Source organism: Periplaneta americana, chromosome 2 (assembly GCF_040183065.1).
Source record: "Periplaneta americana isolate PAMFEO1 chromosome 2, P.americana_PAMFEO1_priV1, whole genome shotgun sequence".
Lineage (NCBI taxonomy): Eukaryota > Metazoa > Arthropoda > Insecta > Blattodea > Blattidae > Periplaneta > Periplaneta americana.
In genome coordinates this window covers 143,984,613-144,001,331 of record NC_091118.1, presented here as the reverse complement: position 1 = coordinate 144,001,331, position 16,719 = coordinate 143,984,613, and the positions used below count along the sequence as shown (strand labels likewise).

At 36.9% G+C, this 16,719-nt stretch overlaps 1 protein-coding gene across 4 annotated transcripts in view; it reads right to left on the bottom strand.

Moving 5' to 3' along the window:
• The window catches only part of LOC138694635 (monocarboxylate transporter 9-like), a 127,088-nt gene that overhangs the window by 26,443 nt on the left and 83,926 nt on the right, over positions 1-16,719 (bottom strand). For all 4 annotated transcript variants that reach the window (XM_069818557.1, XM_069818556.1, XM_069818558.1 and 1 more), the window contains exons 4-6: positions 13,063-13,206; positions 9,303-9,590; positions 796-944 (exon numbers count right to left, since the gene is read on the bottom strand). In XM_069818557.1, the coding sequence (XP_069674658.1) occupies positions 796-944; positions 9,303-9,590; positions 13,063-13,206 (581 nt within the window). The remainder of the gene's footprint in view (positions 1-795; positions 945-9,302; positions 9,591-13,062; positions 13,207-16,719) is intronic.

Genomic DNA, 16,719 nt, shown 5'->3' with positions numbered 1-16,719 from the left:
TGGACTTCAAATCATTATACGAAAATCTGTGGTTTCTACCTATTCCTCTCCACTGCTGACCATGACTCTATTCAACCGTAAATAAACAAACCCGTACCTATAGTAAAGGATTAGCAATCTGTTTCATAGGGCAACAAGTTTCGCTGCCTGATAATTGCATTAGATTAATTTTTTTGCCTCTCAAAGATGGATATATTTTTTTTTAGAAATATAAAATCAAGACTAAAAATTACAAGCAGAAGAGATTATAATATTAAATGAAAATACTTCCTGTTACTATGAAACATGTTACAGTGAAGTAGGCCTAGGTTTTTATTATTAAAATTGACAACTCAAAGCCAAATTTATATTTTTAAATAGTTATCTTATTCGAGTTAGCTGTGTCGATAGAACTAACGAACTGAAAGAGTTCGGGTTCAATACTGGAAGGAGAAGGAATTCTTCATCTCGCCATAACTTGCAGGATCCACACAGCCTTACATACAGTTGAGAACGAGGCCATTTCTAGAAGTAAAAGGTGACTAAAACGTGGTGCTGACCACATCACCTTCTTCTAACGCCGAGATTAGAAATCACAAGCGAAAAACTCTGCATCCTGCCTAGTTCACTGGTGCGTTTATCTTACAGTTTTCCTTATTGTTATTTCATAACAAACTCACTGTTTATTAAACGTTTAATTTAGTTGTAAATGTGTTCCAAAACAGTATTTTTAAATACTTTTGTTTTCTAGTGATTCTTATTCTCTTTATTATGTGTAAAACTTCACTGAAGGTTGTTTCAACTTAAATATCTTACCGTGCCATTTGAGTTGGCATTAGAATTGACTTGACCATTAGGAGGAGCCATCGCCAGGTCATCCTCTTCATCAGGTATCACATCCATGTTCAGTGGGGTTACTCCGACCATCGAAATAGGTCTCGAACCTATAGGCACTTCTTCCAAACCTAAGAGACATAAAATTCATTTTTGTAGAAATGTTTTTGAAAATAATAAAATACTACAGCTGTCGCAACCAAAAATGCGATTTTTGACGTCTCTAGTAAAGGGCTGCAACTATTAGCAACTCCTTCACTGGAGGCAAACAGTAGTCGAAGGGAAGGTTGAAGACTGAAATGACAAAAAATGACATCTTTAACTTTTAATACAATTAAATATGCTGCTAATTCTGAATCAAATATATATATATATATATATATATATATATATATATATATATATATATATATATATATATATATAGTTTATTAAAGTTACGAGGCGCATCCAGAAAGTAAGCTTCCCGATTTTTCCCCTTGAAAGTAAACGTAATTAGCCGTGTCAATTGCGCATGCGTAACAGATCTATGACGTATCAATCATATGCCAGCCGGACAGGTCCCGCCTGGTGCCAGTAGCGTGGCAGCAGTGGTCCGAAATGGAAGCTCTTATTCCTTCTCCCGCCGCCTGCGAGGTTCGGTCGGTGATAAAGTTCTTTAATGCACAAAGCATTGCGCCAATTGAAATTCATCGGCAGCTCTGTCAGGTCTATGGGCCGAACATCATGAGTAAGCAGATGGTGCGCCGCTGGTGTAGGCAGTTTTCCGAAGGTCGTCAAAGTGTCCATGATGAAGAGCGCAGTGGGCGACCGTCCCTCATCAATGATGATCGTGTTGAGCTGGTACGGCAGTGCACATGGAGAACCGTCGCTTCACGGTTACGGAGCTGAGCAACCATTTTCCGCAGATATCGCGATCCTTGTTGCATGAGATTATCACTAAAAAAGTGTGTGCCAGGTGGGTGCCGAAAAACCTGACACCCGAACACAAAATGCAACGTTTAGGAGCAGCACTGACATTTCTGCAACGGTATCACGATGACGGCGACGAGTTCCTCGACAGGATCGTCACGGGCGATGAGACTTGGGATTTCGCACTTCACCCCGGAAACCAAGCAGCAGTCAATGCATTGGCGGCATAGTGGATCTCCGGTCAGGACGAAATTCAAACAGACGCTGTCGGTACGGAAAGTGATGTGCACGGTGTTCTGGGACAGGAAGGGCATTCTGCTCATTGACTTCCTTCCAAGAGGTGAAAAAGTGAACGCTGATCGTTACTGTGAAACATTGCGAAAATTGCGACGTGTCATTCAAAACAAGAGGCGTGGAATGCTTACTGCAGGTGTTGTGCTCCTCCATGACAATGCTTGTCCACATACGGCTCGGCGCACAGCAGCTGTTTTGACGGAATTTGGCTGGGAGTTGTTTCATCAACCACCCTACAGTCCTGATCTTGCTCCCAGCGATTTTCACGTTTTCTTGCACCTCAAGAAATTCCTGTCCTCCGGTGAGCGTTTTGGCAACGACGAAGAGCTGAAGACGTCTGTCACACACTGGATCCATTCACAGGCGGCAGAGTTCTACGACAGAGGGATACAAAAGTTGATCCCACGATTCGACAAGTGTCTCAATTCTGATGGTGGCTATGTTGAAAAATAGCTGAAACATTGCTGTACCTGTTGCCAATAAATGTTTTCCTGAAAGTGTGTGTTTTTTTTTTAAATAGGGAAATTTACTTTCTGGATGCGCCTCGTATCATTTATGTCCTTTAAATGGCATGTTTTAAGGCATGTTAGACTACATAGCACCATTAATAATAAAATAAATTTATCTTTATTGCTGTTTTTCTCAAAACGACGTTTTGCAATCTTCAGTGTTCCTTTTCTCAGAAACTACATGTCCAATTTGATTCAAATTTTGCACAGACGCTTATTATACTGTATTACATCAAGTAACGAACAATCATACTGATACATCTTAAGACTCGTTCATACCGCATGTAAAATATTCTGAAAACTTTTTTTTTCTGTTGTAAATGTTGAATATTACAATATAATTTTTATATGATGGTAATGAAGATATGAGATTCTCTGCTCCTTGGATTTTAACATATAGCTCATAATGTGTGCGAAAAAATATTCATACTTTTGTGTATGATAGTTTTTAAGAAAAAGTACATTAAAAACCAATGTTTTGAATTTTAAAAATTCGTAATTCGAAAGAAATCATCAATATAGCTATCAGAATGAAGTTAATGTGGCATATGCGAGACACATACAGGATGTAAGGGGTATAAGTGCCGTCCTTTTCACAGTTGTCGGGGACGGTCTACAGGATCAAAAAATGTCCATACAACATAGGGTCAAAACTTGATAATTTTCCCAGAATAAAATATTTCTTTTCTTATTTTATTTGCGTTATACTGCTTATAACGTTAGTAAAATTAGGAAAACAATTAAACCAGTAGGTATATCTAGCAAAGAGTTGATATTTGTTTAAATAAATATTTGTATGTTCTATTACGTTTTCGTGAAATTAAATAAAAATGCATGCTTAAATTTGTTAATATTCTGGCGTGAGAGACGTGGTAACGTGTTCAGCAGGCAGTACTCTGCACAGACGTAAGCACAAGTCAGCTGAGTTCAAGCATCCTGTCCATAGGTATACTGCCGAGCGGATGACAGTTCAGAACAAGGTATTCAATAAACAACTTACAATGTCATTTACAGATTGAGTATCATATGCTATTAATTTATGGGGAAAGTCGTCGTAATTCAAGTGAGACAAGAAGGATGTACCGTCAATGTTTTCCTCAAAGAAGGTTACCTAATCGGGGAACTTTTGCAGTAGTTTCTCAACGATTTTTTAGAAACTAGGAATCTCTTACCCTGTTTCGAAAATCACACAACCAGAAATTTGTTTAAAAATTATCCTGATTTTTGGAAGCGGGAGAGATTAAGATTTTGCATTAGAAAAAAAATTCGTGTGATTTTGTGCAGAAAACCATTATTGTTTATTTTTTGGACATAAAATGGAGCAATATTGTTACGTAAAATGTAAATTTACCATAATGTTCTATTAATGAGATTGAAAGTTTGTATTTGCTGCTCATATTATTATGATCCGCTCCTGCATTAGAACAGAGCATCTGTACCCGCTTGAGCTGTGCTGTGTACTTATAAAACCACTCCTCCCTATCTAGGAACGTTGCAAAACGTCTAATATTGTAAACTTTAAAATTAGTTAACTATTGTAATTAGAAAAAAAATTGTAAGGACATTTTTTCTTTCTTATGACATGGATAATCATCAGTTAAAATAATGGTACTTATACCCCTTACAACCTGTATGTAGATTTATGGAAAATTGGGTCATTATTGATTGAGTGGTTTCCAAAATAAAAAAGCTAAGTAACTAAATAGTAATCAGTCAGCATTGATCACTTCAGTTTTCAACCTCCTCTTAAGTGCGGAAGGAAGCGTTTAGATTATGATGACAATTGAGATAAGAATCTACTTGGCAACGCCGTCTTTACTTGCCTTTTGACACAGGAAAGGCGAGACGAATTCAGTTTTTATTGACTGCAACACGCGGTCAACGGGTAGAAGAGCGTTCAAAAATAAACATTACGGAACTGTCAGAAGTCGGTTCTTTGCTTGCAACAACTTTCTATCGTTAAAATTAAGCTGCGTTTATTTATTCAGTTCTAGACGTTAAAAACTATCGATCGAGAGAACTTTAAACTTGATGTGAAGATTTTATATCGCGTGAGAAAGAGAATTGATGAACAGATTCTAGAGAAGGTTTAAAAACATTTACTTTCAAAATATCTCCCTTCTGTAGAGCTGGGATCACACGTTAGCACAGCAGTTCACAGTACCGTTCGCCTGTCCTGTTAACACTTCATAGGCTTTTGGGCTCCCATCTCTTCAAAGAAAAATGAGACTGATAAAACTACCTGTGAAGCCGAACCAAACATTGGTTCGTTCCTATGTTAGATCAGCAGTGACCAAAACTCGAACAGCAGTGATTACACGCGAAACACAGGGTATGAAATAAGGAGATGGGGGAGAAGTAGTTGGCATGAAAACTACAAGCAGTGGTGGTTAGTGCAAATGCTGAACTGGTCAGTCAGTCAGTCAGTCAGTCTGTCTGTCTGTCTGTCTGTCTGTCTCTCTGTCTATCTATGTATATCTAGGTAGAATGTGTCTTTTTTCGTAATCAATATTCATTAAATTCAATAGCTTTGTTGCAAAGAAGCAAATAGTTTCATATTAAAGCATTAATAATTTAATAAGAAAACAAGCAGACCTCATTTGTAAGATAAATTGAAGAAACACAAAAACCTTTTCCCTCAGTTATTTTCTGTAGCCTACATCTTTCTAAAAACGAAACGAAGTCTGGCTGAATGTTAGACACGGCAATTCTCAACTGTGTTTTAAGATTTTCATCCTTAAGTCGAGACCTATTTTTGCGTCTGGTAAGTGTAACTTGTGAAAAGAACTGTTCACATACATAAGTAGAAGAAAGAAACGCTAATATCTCAGAAGTAGAAGTTTTAGGGAAGGGATATTTTGTTTTACACATTCTTTTAAATATCTCAGTCCCTTTTAAATCTAAGTCCCTGCATGTTGTTTTGAAATCTACAGCCGTTTGCAAATCGATGATTTAGTTTGTAATTCAATTCTCACATTTTTTACTTTAAGGGAATAGATCTAAAAGAATAGCTGTATTCATGCATGTACAGTAGAATAACACTTACTGATAAATTATTATAACTTATTATTTGTCTTATACCTATTATGCCTCTATAATCGGCATGGCAATTATTGTAATGCCTTTTGATGTTGCTTCTACTTATATACTTCTATTTGTACCGTTGAGCAAAGCAAACATAGGCTAATATTACATTTTCTCTGACATAACGACAAAAAAATTCGTCTTCCCATTCTGTACAAAACCTTCTCTTCCTTTGTGCAGAGTCGGAGGGTTTAGAGAGCAACATGATACCACCACTGCTTACTTGCAATACGCGAATGAGACAGGGAGAGTTGTATAGCAATCTCCCTTACCTGTTTGGATGCCTGTGATTACACGATGTAATCACGATGCCTGCTTTGGTCATCGCTGTGTTAGATGATAGACAACATTAAGATATATGGATCGTACGCGGAAACTAAAAGGGAAGCGGAAAATGGGGAAGATTGGAGAATGCAGTGAGCGAGCTGTCCTTGGGCAGAAAACTATGGATGAATATGAAATAAAACAATGACGACCCACTTCAAGATTCAAATAAATAATAAATACACATAAAATAAACGATTTTTCCCTTTATTTTTTGTATTAAGGAGAACAGACTGATAAATGAGACGACGAATTAATTTTTGTGCAATGGCAGAGTCCTTAACTTGTCATTTTTCATTCGTAGCGGAACATTTTAATAGTTTCTCTCAGTCATTACACAAAGGAATACCTTTAGAGAAATTTTCAGTTCTCTTGAATGTATATACTTCGTTTTCGTGCTGGCAAGTACAGGTTAATGACTCACCATATGGCAATGGTGAATATCAGCGATAACCCTCACGTTATCGCATTATCACTAGTTAAGTTAGTCCAGTCTCTTCCGTGTTAGGTTGCTGACACTTGCTTTTCCTGAAGAACACATTTTGTAACTAGCGATTTAAATCTGTAAACGAAGATTGTTTCATAACTGCAACATATCAGAGTAAAATCACTTTACTTGCTTCCTCTCGAACGCAGGCACCTATTTTGTACCAGAGGCGGGGGGGGGGGATCATAGAGGCCTACATCAATTTCTCAACGTATTAACATCTACAGCACTGTGTAGACCTACAATTAAAAAAATGAATTTAAACTACTTCACTTCCGTGACGTTTCAAATGTCGGAAGATTCATGCATGACCTTCTCCATAATTTTTCTCCATTTCAACTGTCTTCTGCCGGGTTTTCTTCCACTTCTGGTGAAAATTTTGATATGTATAACATTTACGTTAAGTTGAAATATAATTTATCTCAAGTAGGTATCTTATTCGTAATTTTTATTGGGTTAGTAATATGATTTCTATCATGGTCAAATTACTGGGAAGATTAACCAATTTTAAAGATCAAAGATAGCCAAACAGTCTATATAGGGCAATAGATTCCTGCTGAAGGCAGAGAGTTCTATTCTTCTTCCATGGTGAACCAGTTCATGAGAGACGTAACATGATCCAACTTCTTTCTTTGTTTTTCACACTTCAACATTTTAAACTTTTATTTAAATCCTCCGTGTTTATCCTGTTTAAAAAAATGAGAATTTCTGATTTCCCTCTCTTGTTCATAACTTCTTTCTTCATTCGTTCTCTCATTCACCCCTTCTTTCTCTCGCTCACTCATCTTTTCTTTCTCACTCACCTTTCCCCTTTCTTTTTCTCTCTCTTATCTCTCTTACTCATGTCCCCCCTTTTCTCTCTCTCCCACTCATCCGTCTCCATTTCTCTCTCTCACTCATTCGTTCCCTTCTCTCTCTCTCTCTCTTTTTCACACAGTCACCTGACTCAAATTTTCTCTCATTTAACCGTCCCCTTTTCTCTCTCACTTACCCGTCCCCCTTTTCTCTTTCTCAAACCATCCTTTTTTCTGTCTCACTCGCCGCCCTTTTTCTGTCTCATTCGCCTCCCTCCCTTTCTCACTCAACTGTCCCCTTTTTCTATCTCTCACTCACCCGTTTTCTTTTCTTTCTCTCTCTCTCATCCGTCCCATTTCTTCTTTCTCTCTCTCAACCGTCCCCTTTTCCTGACACTCATTAGTCCCATTTCACTCTCTCACTCATTCCTCTTTTCTTTGTCACTCGCCCCTCTTTTCTCACTCACTCGCTCGTTCCAATTTTCTCTCTCTTATTCGTCTCTCGTTTTTCTGTCACTCGCTTTCATTCCCCTCGTTTACTCGTTTCTGCTTTCTCTCGCTCGCTCGTTCGTTTTTTTGTCTGCCTCGCTCGTAATTCTTTTCTCGCATTCGCTTTTCTCTCTCTCATTCGCTCGTCCCTCTACCCCATTCCCTCTTCCCCCTCTCTCACTCGTCCCTCTCTCTCTCTCTCATTCGCTCTTCCCTCTCTCTCATTCGCTCGTCCCTATTTATCTTTCCTCTCTCTCACTCGCTCGTACCTCTTTTCTCTCATATTCGTCTCTTTTTTCTTTGTCACGCGTTCATTTCTTTTTTCTCCACTCATTCGCTCGTCCCTCTGCTCTCTTTCTCTCTCACCCGCTTGTTAGCCCTTTGTCTCTCATTCACTCGGTCGTCCTCTTTCTCTCTCTTGTTCGATCGTCCCTCTTTCTTTCTTTCTTTCTTTCTTTCTTTCTTTCTTTCTTTCATTCGGTCGTTCTTCTTTCTCTCTCTTAAATCGGTCATCTCTCTTTAGCTCTCTTACTCTATCTCACTCGGTCGTCCATATTTTCTCTCCTCTCACTCGCTCGGTCGTCCCTCTTACTCTCTCTCTCACTTGGTCGTTCCTCTTTTCTCTCTCTCACTCGCTCGTCTCTTTTTTCTCTCACTCACTCGCTTGTTCGTGCCTTTTTTCTTTCACTCGCTCGTCTCTTTTTTTCTCTTACTCGCTCTCCCTCTTTTCTCTCTCTCACTCGCTCGGCTCTTTTTTCTCTCACTCACTCACTTGTTTGTGCCTTTTTTCTTTCACTCGCTCGTCTCTTTTTTCTCTTACTCGCTCTCCCTCTTTTCTCTCTTCCACTTGCTCGTACCTTTTCCTCTTTGTGACTAATTCGTTCGTTCTTCCTTTCTGTCTCATTCGTCCCTGTTTAATCTCACTCGTTCCTGTCTTTCTCTCTCACTCATTCGTCCCTATTTTCTCTCTCTCTCTCTCTTACCCATCCTTTCTTTCACGTATCCGTTCTTTCACTCACTTATCTATTCATGCATCCATTCGCTCATTCGCTTATTCACTCATTCATCCGTTCCCTTATATAATATGTAGTCATACGTTCTTTACTCGCTTATAATGTTAATAGCAAGAGAAAACTTGGACATACAGTATTATGCAAACTATAAAAACGATTCTGGTGATCTTACAGAATTTTGTGACTGATGAGAGTTAATGTGCGAACTCTAAAACTCAAGACTTCTTTGTCTCAATTCGAAGTTGCACCGTCATGTTGGAGGATCTTGAAACAAATTTTAAGGGGAAGATAGATGCCTTAAAACGGGCGTAATCTATTAGAGCATATAAGCAGGAAACGAAGCCAATTGCCAGGCAAAGTCGACTAGTTCTTAAGACACGGCTTTGTCAAACCTAAATCCACGAGTCTCTCACAGTTATGTGAAGCCGAACCCGAGACTTCGTGAGATTTCCTTTACATTTTACTGATGCACTTCTGTAGTTTTAATCAGTTTATTTCATTCCTTTCTTGGTATTCGGGGAATAAAATATTGATAGGCGACAGTGGTATGAAAATGTAAATTGAAGTGTTTAAGGGTATTTACCCTCTTCCTCTTTAGATATGGTTTTGTGAAGTCTTAGTCGAATCATGTGCCATTCCACCGGATGGTAGAGCAGAGCCCCAACTACAGAGTTAAGGGCGATGCCACCCAGTAGCAGCATGGTACCCCTGAACCCATACGTGTTGAGCATGGCCTGCACCAAGTAAGGCACCGCGATGAACCCGAGGCCGATGGCCGCTTGGCAGATGCCCATCGCCAGGCCCCGTCTGGATACGAAGTACGAGTTGATGGCCAGGTACGATGAGGGCGCCACCAGACCCATCCCGATACCTGAAAGCCACATAAAAGAACATTATAGTGATATCGTTACATAAAGTGCTGTGAAAATTCACCGCGGTGTTGCTAAGATGTATTATAGACAGCTCGGAATGCGACAATCGAAAAATGTGTACAGTACGATTATTTAGTCCTGACTGTCGCCGGAGATGTGCGCCTGGGTCAGGCGAGTCCATTTAGTTACGCCAAGGGGTGTTTGGGTTAGTTACTCGCTTGCCTTCGGAGCGATCGGATGTCATGCGTGAGGTAGAGCTGTATGTTTCTAGTACAGTTAAGCTGTACTGCATTCCTTTATCGACCGCTCGCCCTTATCTCTACTCCGGAGCTCTCCCCACTACTCCTATTACTTCCCTTCTTTTGCGTCGCTGAGCTGTCAGGACTAAATAATCGGTCTGTATGTTATATCCTTTTGACCGTGCAAGCAGGAAGAAAATCTGTGTGCAAGGGGGGACTGTAGGGTTGTCCAAATGACTAAAGCATTGATGCAGAGGGCGAACGGAAAAATTCACTGGGATTTCTCGGGGACAATTTCGTGTGATTCGTCTGATAACGATAAATTGGCAGAATGTTCTCGGAGACATATTAGCAAAATATCTTGCCAGACGAATTGATTTAAACGATCACTTTGCGGACCAGCAATCAGCTCGTGTGTTGCTAAATGTTTGCCGCTGCTACTACAAATTGAATTTGTATTAAAGTATAACAAAACCTTACGTAATACACTTCGTGGTGGGGAACAGTAACCAAATGCAAGAATTATATCACAAGGTTTTGTCCTATCACGGTTATCATCGTCACTTACCGATCGATTGCTGTCGATGATTATTATTATTATTACAGTCAGCAAGATGGCAAGAAGAAAGGCGTAGTGAGTTCTATAGATTATACAATTTGAATCCATTACTATTGTCTGACATGAATACCGTCATGGATTTAATGAGGATCCGCCACACAAAAACAGCATTCGCCTTTGGAGTAAGCAATAACAGGAAATTTTGTGAACAAAGTGGGTTCTTATAAATCGTTTGTAAGTGACGAGACTGTTGAAACCATGTGAATAAGTTATTTTCATACTGTATAACCAAGAAATCACTGCGTAAGTGCTCAGCAAGTAGGCTGTTGTTACATGCATTCTACCAAGATAATTGATTTCGAAATATACTGTTTTTCTGTGGACATTCTTAATGACATTGATAATGACGAATAATTTTTAGATCTTACAGTGTGAAGTAATAGTATTGAAGCTATTTTTTATGTTTCCGGGCGTACATAAGTGCATAATCCGAAAGGTGTAATATATGGTGTGCTTTAAACGAGATAAGAATAATTAAATTTGATGGGGTCAGAAGCAAAGGGGTACAAGTGCACTTAAGTTATATTTTAGAAAATGTGATTTAAAGTACTTAAGCATTCGTAAATTCCGTGAAATTTATTTCAATTTTAGTGCGTAACGTGTAGGGTTGCCAATCCTCCTGTATTTCCCGGGATCTCCCGCATTTGTACCTAATTTTCAACAGTCTCCCATCTCTTATATTTTCCTTCCCTTCGAGCATTTTTCTCCCTTATTTTTGCATAATGTAAAAATCATTATTCTAAACATTTGATTTGGCCGTGAATGATGATTGTTTTTGTAATGGGTTTTGTTGTTCAAGAGATGCATTGAAATATGCAGTCTTTATAGAAAGTAATGCTTGCCAAGAATGAGTTTTATTGTTCAACCGTTTAAAATCTTACAATGTTAATGTAATAAATCTGAAAAAAAAAACTGGCTAGTTTTTCTCTACCCATACAAAGTAGTAATGCTCATACAAAGAGATTGTTTCATCTCATGAACAATAATTGGACAGATGTTCGAAACATGAGCACGACACATCTAATCAAATCATAGCTGAAAACTGCAGTCGACTTCGACTATTACGTAGACAAAATCTGACTCAAAATAGTCTTAATTAGAGCTTATCTGGCGAAATGTAGAATAAAGTTGTTTTGTAGTAACTGAACGGAATAATTTATCAATTTTATATGTGAAATTTTGTCGATTCCTTAATCTCCTGTACTTTCTTAAAAAAAAAGTTGGCAATCCTAGTTACGTGGTTAAAAGATATATCTCTTTGCCACTAAAATTTTAGCTGTTTTAGCTTGTCCTGGATACAATTAACTCATGTTCTTAGAAATGTCACTTGTAATCGTTTGCTTCTGACTCCCTCATGTTATCTTCTTCGCGGAATCCATTGTATCGTCACAGAATTATCTCGATATGTTAGAACTATTTGCAATAACCAAAATTCCCGACACTAGTGCAAACTTTCAGTAAGATAGTGCTCCTCCACTCTTTCCTGGCGTAGTTTGGGAATCTTAAATGAAATACAGAGATATGGATCGAAAGGGAGAAATGGAAATCATGGTCACCACGTTCTCCGGACCCCACACCTCTGATCTTTCACTTGGGTTATGTTAAACAGGGGGTGTATAGTGTATTCATTAACGAAATTGATCATTTGAAAGAGTGAAACAAAATATATTACGTGCGCCACCCTTAATGTTCTTGGTCGTGTGTTGCAGGAATTGGGTCTGCTTAGATGTGTGCCAGACAACGAGAAGAGCCCACAACGAACTTCAGTGTGTACACAGCAAAACGTAGGTGAGTAAATTAATTCTTTCACTTAGTGACTGTTTTATCTGAGCTCAGTTTTGGATTCAGCACCTCAAGAAATTATAAATGTAGCATAAATTTTGAGAAAAATTTTTATGACCCTTAATTTTGCAGACCTGTGATATTAGCAAGTGTAAAGATTTTGTTCCTAACACATTTTCTATTATTTTTCTTCAAAAGATTATTTACATTAATGCTGTCACATAGCTCTCCAATTCTCTCGAATTTGTTTACGTAGGAGGGGCCCAAAGGCTTATATTGCAGCCTGGGACTTACTGTGTTTATTACTCCTGTTCTGCGAATTATTTGTGTCGCCGAACGGTCGCACCAGCAACTTCATTTTAGTAATAATATTAATAATTTCTGACAATCTTCTATCTTAATAATTGTCCTTACTTCGGAGTTATTTATTAAATTAATTCTACAAGGAGGTTCTTCATACCTATATCATAAACGATATTACTGTATTTACTTCTTACATTTATAGTTACTGAGTTTCAGACACATATCTCTTAAAATGTCTTTGCGTACAGAATCGTGAATCCTAAGTTTTCGTTCTGTTTCTACTTCATTCTACTTAGATGATGGCATTTACTTTCTTCCTTGAATAATCCTACCACTTGTTTATTTTCAATTTAATTTTCATTACATTTTGTAAATTATTTGAAATTTTAACATGTAAACTAATGTGTTAAGACACAAATAGCTTCGTATACTGTCTGCAGACGTAAAAAATACTGTAATTACAATCGACAATATATGTTCTGAGATCCAGTAGCCTATTAATATTAAATACTGCTGTAGTTGACTTACCAGCAATGATGCTGTACGTGATGACTATATGCACCATGCTGTGAGCAAAAATGGTGAGCAAGATACCCAAAGTAAACAGCAGGGCACCCAGAACCGCCACCGTACGGTATGTCATACTCCTTAGGAGATGGTTCGTCACCAAGCCTGAAACACAAACCAATTCTTCCAGTAATCTTTGAGCTAAAACTTCAAACATATAATTAAAAATGAATTTAATAAATTCAGCGGAAGGAAAATAGAGCACAGATAAATCGAAAACATTTCAACAACCACAGTCTCAGAATGAATCATAAAATTCCGCCCAATATGAATGAAAAAATTTCGTTCGAAATAAAAAATATATATTCTGTTCAAAATTAAAAATAAAAATTCAACAACTGGAAATTTAAATCAAATATTCATCTCTAAATTTAAAATAAAAATTTAGCAACTGGAAATTTAAATTAAACATTCAACTGTAAATTTAAAATAAAAATTCAACATGAAATTAAAAATAAAAATTCAACTCTAAACTAAAAATATGAATCCAACTCAAGTTAAAAATAGAAAATAAGCTTAAAATTAAAAATAGAAAATTAGCTCAAAATTATAAATAGAAATTTAGCTCGAAATAAAAAATAAAAATTCAGTTCAAAATCTAAAAAAAAAAGTAAGAATTAAACTCAGAATTACACACAAATATTGAACTCAAAATTAAAATCATAAATTCAATCCAAAATTAAACAAATAGGTCGGATTTTAAAATAGAAATCGAGCTCAGATATAGAAATAAAAAATCAGCTCAGAATTTCAGTAATAAAACTTAGGCCTTAGTTCAAGATTAAATACAAAAACTTACGACGATATTAAAAATAAAAATTTAGATCAAGATTGAAAATAAAAAATTAATCTCAAATAAAAAAAAATTAACTACAAATAAAAATTAAAAAATTGACCTGCAAATAAATAAAAATAACTCAACGGAAATAAATAGGAAAAATTCAGTTCGAAATAAATCGAAAATAATTCATTTCGAAGTAAATCGAAAATAATTGAGCTGTAAATGAATCGAGAACCTTTAGTTCATTACATATGTAACATAATTCTCACCAATATATATACACTTCAACTTAAGATAAATCAAGTAAATTTCAGATGAAAATAAAGGATATAATCTTCAGATTAAGACCAATCCGTAAACTTCAGCTCAAGGCCAATCGAGTATACCAGCTCAAGGTCACTCGAGTAAATTCAAGTTCAAGGTAAATTTCATGTGCAAGTATATTTAAAAACACTTGATCTTGAAACCAGTCTAATCGCTGAAGTATATTTTCCCTTTCGTCAGATACCTATTTTGCTACATAGCGAGTTCATTGGTGCAAAGTAGAACAGAGAGAGAAACTGCTGTTTTCTTTTCTTCTTCTCTCCACTGCTGCTACCGGCAACAGCAAGCCGTATAGAAAATATACTGAAAGAAAACGTGTTCACAGTTGTTTTGAGACATAAAAAATTATTCCGCGTCTATGGCTAGCGCTAGGACGTTGGGTTTTCATCCAGACGGCCTGAGATCGATCACCGTCTCGATAGCAGTAGACAGGGAGACGTTTTTTCTCTTCATTCCACCAATATTATCTATATTTCCTTTATTTTATCTATCATTCACATTTAATCAATCTTCTTCATAATTCTTAATAATTACAATATCAGAACACATACCATTTGTAACTTGAGGCCTACATAAATTACAAAATAAGGAAAAGAAGCAACATAAACATAGTAATTATAAAACACAGGTTACAGAAATAAACTTGTCTGAAACTAATCAGATTACTATAAAGGAAACAATATTTAGGCCTATATAAAACATTTAGAAAACAATATGTTCTATTTAATATAAACCTAACCCCCGTAAGAGTAAAACTAGTTACCAAGAAACGGAGATAATATTATAGCCTACTTAAAATGAAAATAAGTGAAGTATTCTATTAATAAGAAGTTAATTTGATAAGAAAGTAGAGTAAACTAAGAATCAAATGAAGTAAAATGAAGTACCAGTTTCACAAATTAACAAGAAACTTATTTAAAATATACAGTATGTTAAATATAATAATATATTAATACTAATTTAAGTTAAATATTCTAAATTTTACCATTTATAATTTGGATTTATACGCTATAATTTTTAAATATACATAGATACCAATAGGTACCTCAAAATCATATCATTACACATTTTAGTCCATAATTAAGGCTGTGTTTTTTCAGCAATTGTGACGCATTTTGTCATTTCCCAGCTTCAGTGCTATTATGTAAAAAACCTTCAACCAGACCGGCAAAAGTAAAAAAGCCCTAGCCTGTTCCCCCACCTCCGTCCAACACTCCGTTATCAGTCAACCTGTATTTCCAACATCGGTACCTGAACTTCAAAGACTAGTTATCAGATACTCGTTTAGGGATTGCATTTGACTGTCAAGGATAAGGCAGGTGACTTCTCTCTCAGCATCGAATTCGCGAATATCATTCAGGGACACATGTCGGACTGAAACAACATTGCATTAAGGGAACACAATGGACCAAAATAAGCCAAAGTGTTTGGCTCCATCCAAGATCCGGTTCTCAGAAATACAGTACTACCCTACTACGTAACGTAGAAGATATCTCATTGATATTTCTTTGCATTCGCTTGACAGGAAATTGAAGTAGTTCAGAGTACTTAAGAAATTTGTAACCATGAACGAGATCAAGACGTGGCCTAAGTCAGCTGCAAGCTTCTCACTAGACTCATTAAGGATTATTTTTTTTTTATGAAATTTTTATTTGCAAATTTGCTACAGCGCAGGTTTTTATCAGAGTATTTCGGTTTCTTATACGACTCTCTTTAAAAAATTTCGTGACATAAAACTGTATAATTCACCAAGTGTAGGTGAGGGGGTACGTAGGAAGTCTCAGGTGTTCCAAAAAATGCAAAATTTGAAACACTTACTGCACGGAAACTTTAAGGGCTACATTAATTATTTATTTACAGTTTGATATAGAACAGGTATCGCTTCTTAATATATAAAACCGGTTGGACCATATGCATGAGGGGTGAAAGGGGCCGCGGCAAAAATGGCCGTCTTTAGCAACCTACCCGCGACGCCACTACATGATTGCGTCATTGTAACTTGAGATACGGAAGTGAACAGTATCTCGTTCCATAGTTTAAACACATCGAAATCAGTGAATAAAAATACCAATTATCTGTTATTTAAATTACCAGAGTTACGAGACTCAGTTTTTTTATTATAGTAAAAATTTCAAGCATGCCCAACAAAAATTCTGAGCAAAATACCATCGCGACCGGTAAAGTGCCGCGGACACAAGGATTCAGAAAAGATCACATATGTTATAAGCCGAACGAAAACGAGAGTACAGACAGGTTGATGGCCGCTCGCGAGAGTGACAATTTGCACAATCCAGACGTGGTTTTGGGTTTAAAAGCTATGCTCCGAATTATTTTGAGGGTAGGGATAACGATGAGATTTTTTAATGCACAAAACTACTTTGGAGCAGGATTTTCAGAGTAATTTTATTTACTATACGATTTTCTTTCCATCATTTCTATTTTTCTCATCAATAAACTCTTCTCTCTTCTCATTGTCTCTGTTTAGCGTCATTAAGTTAACAAGGCCTAGGTCT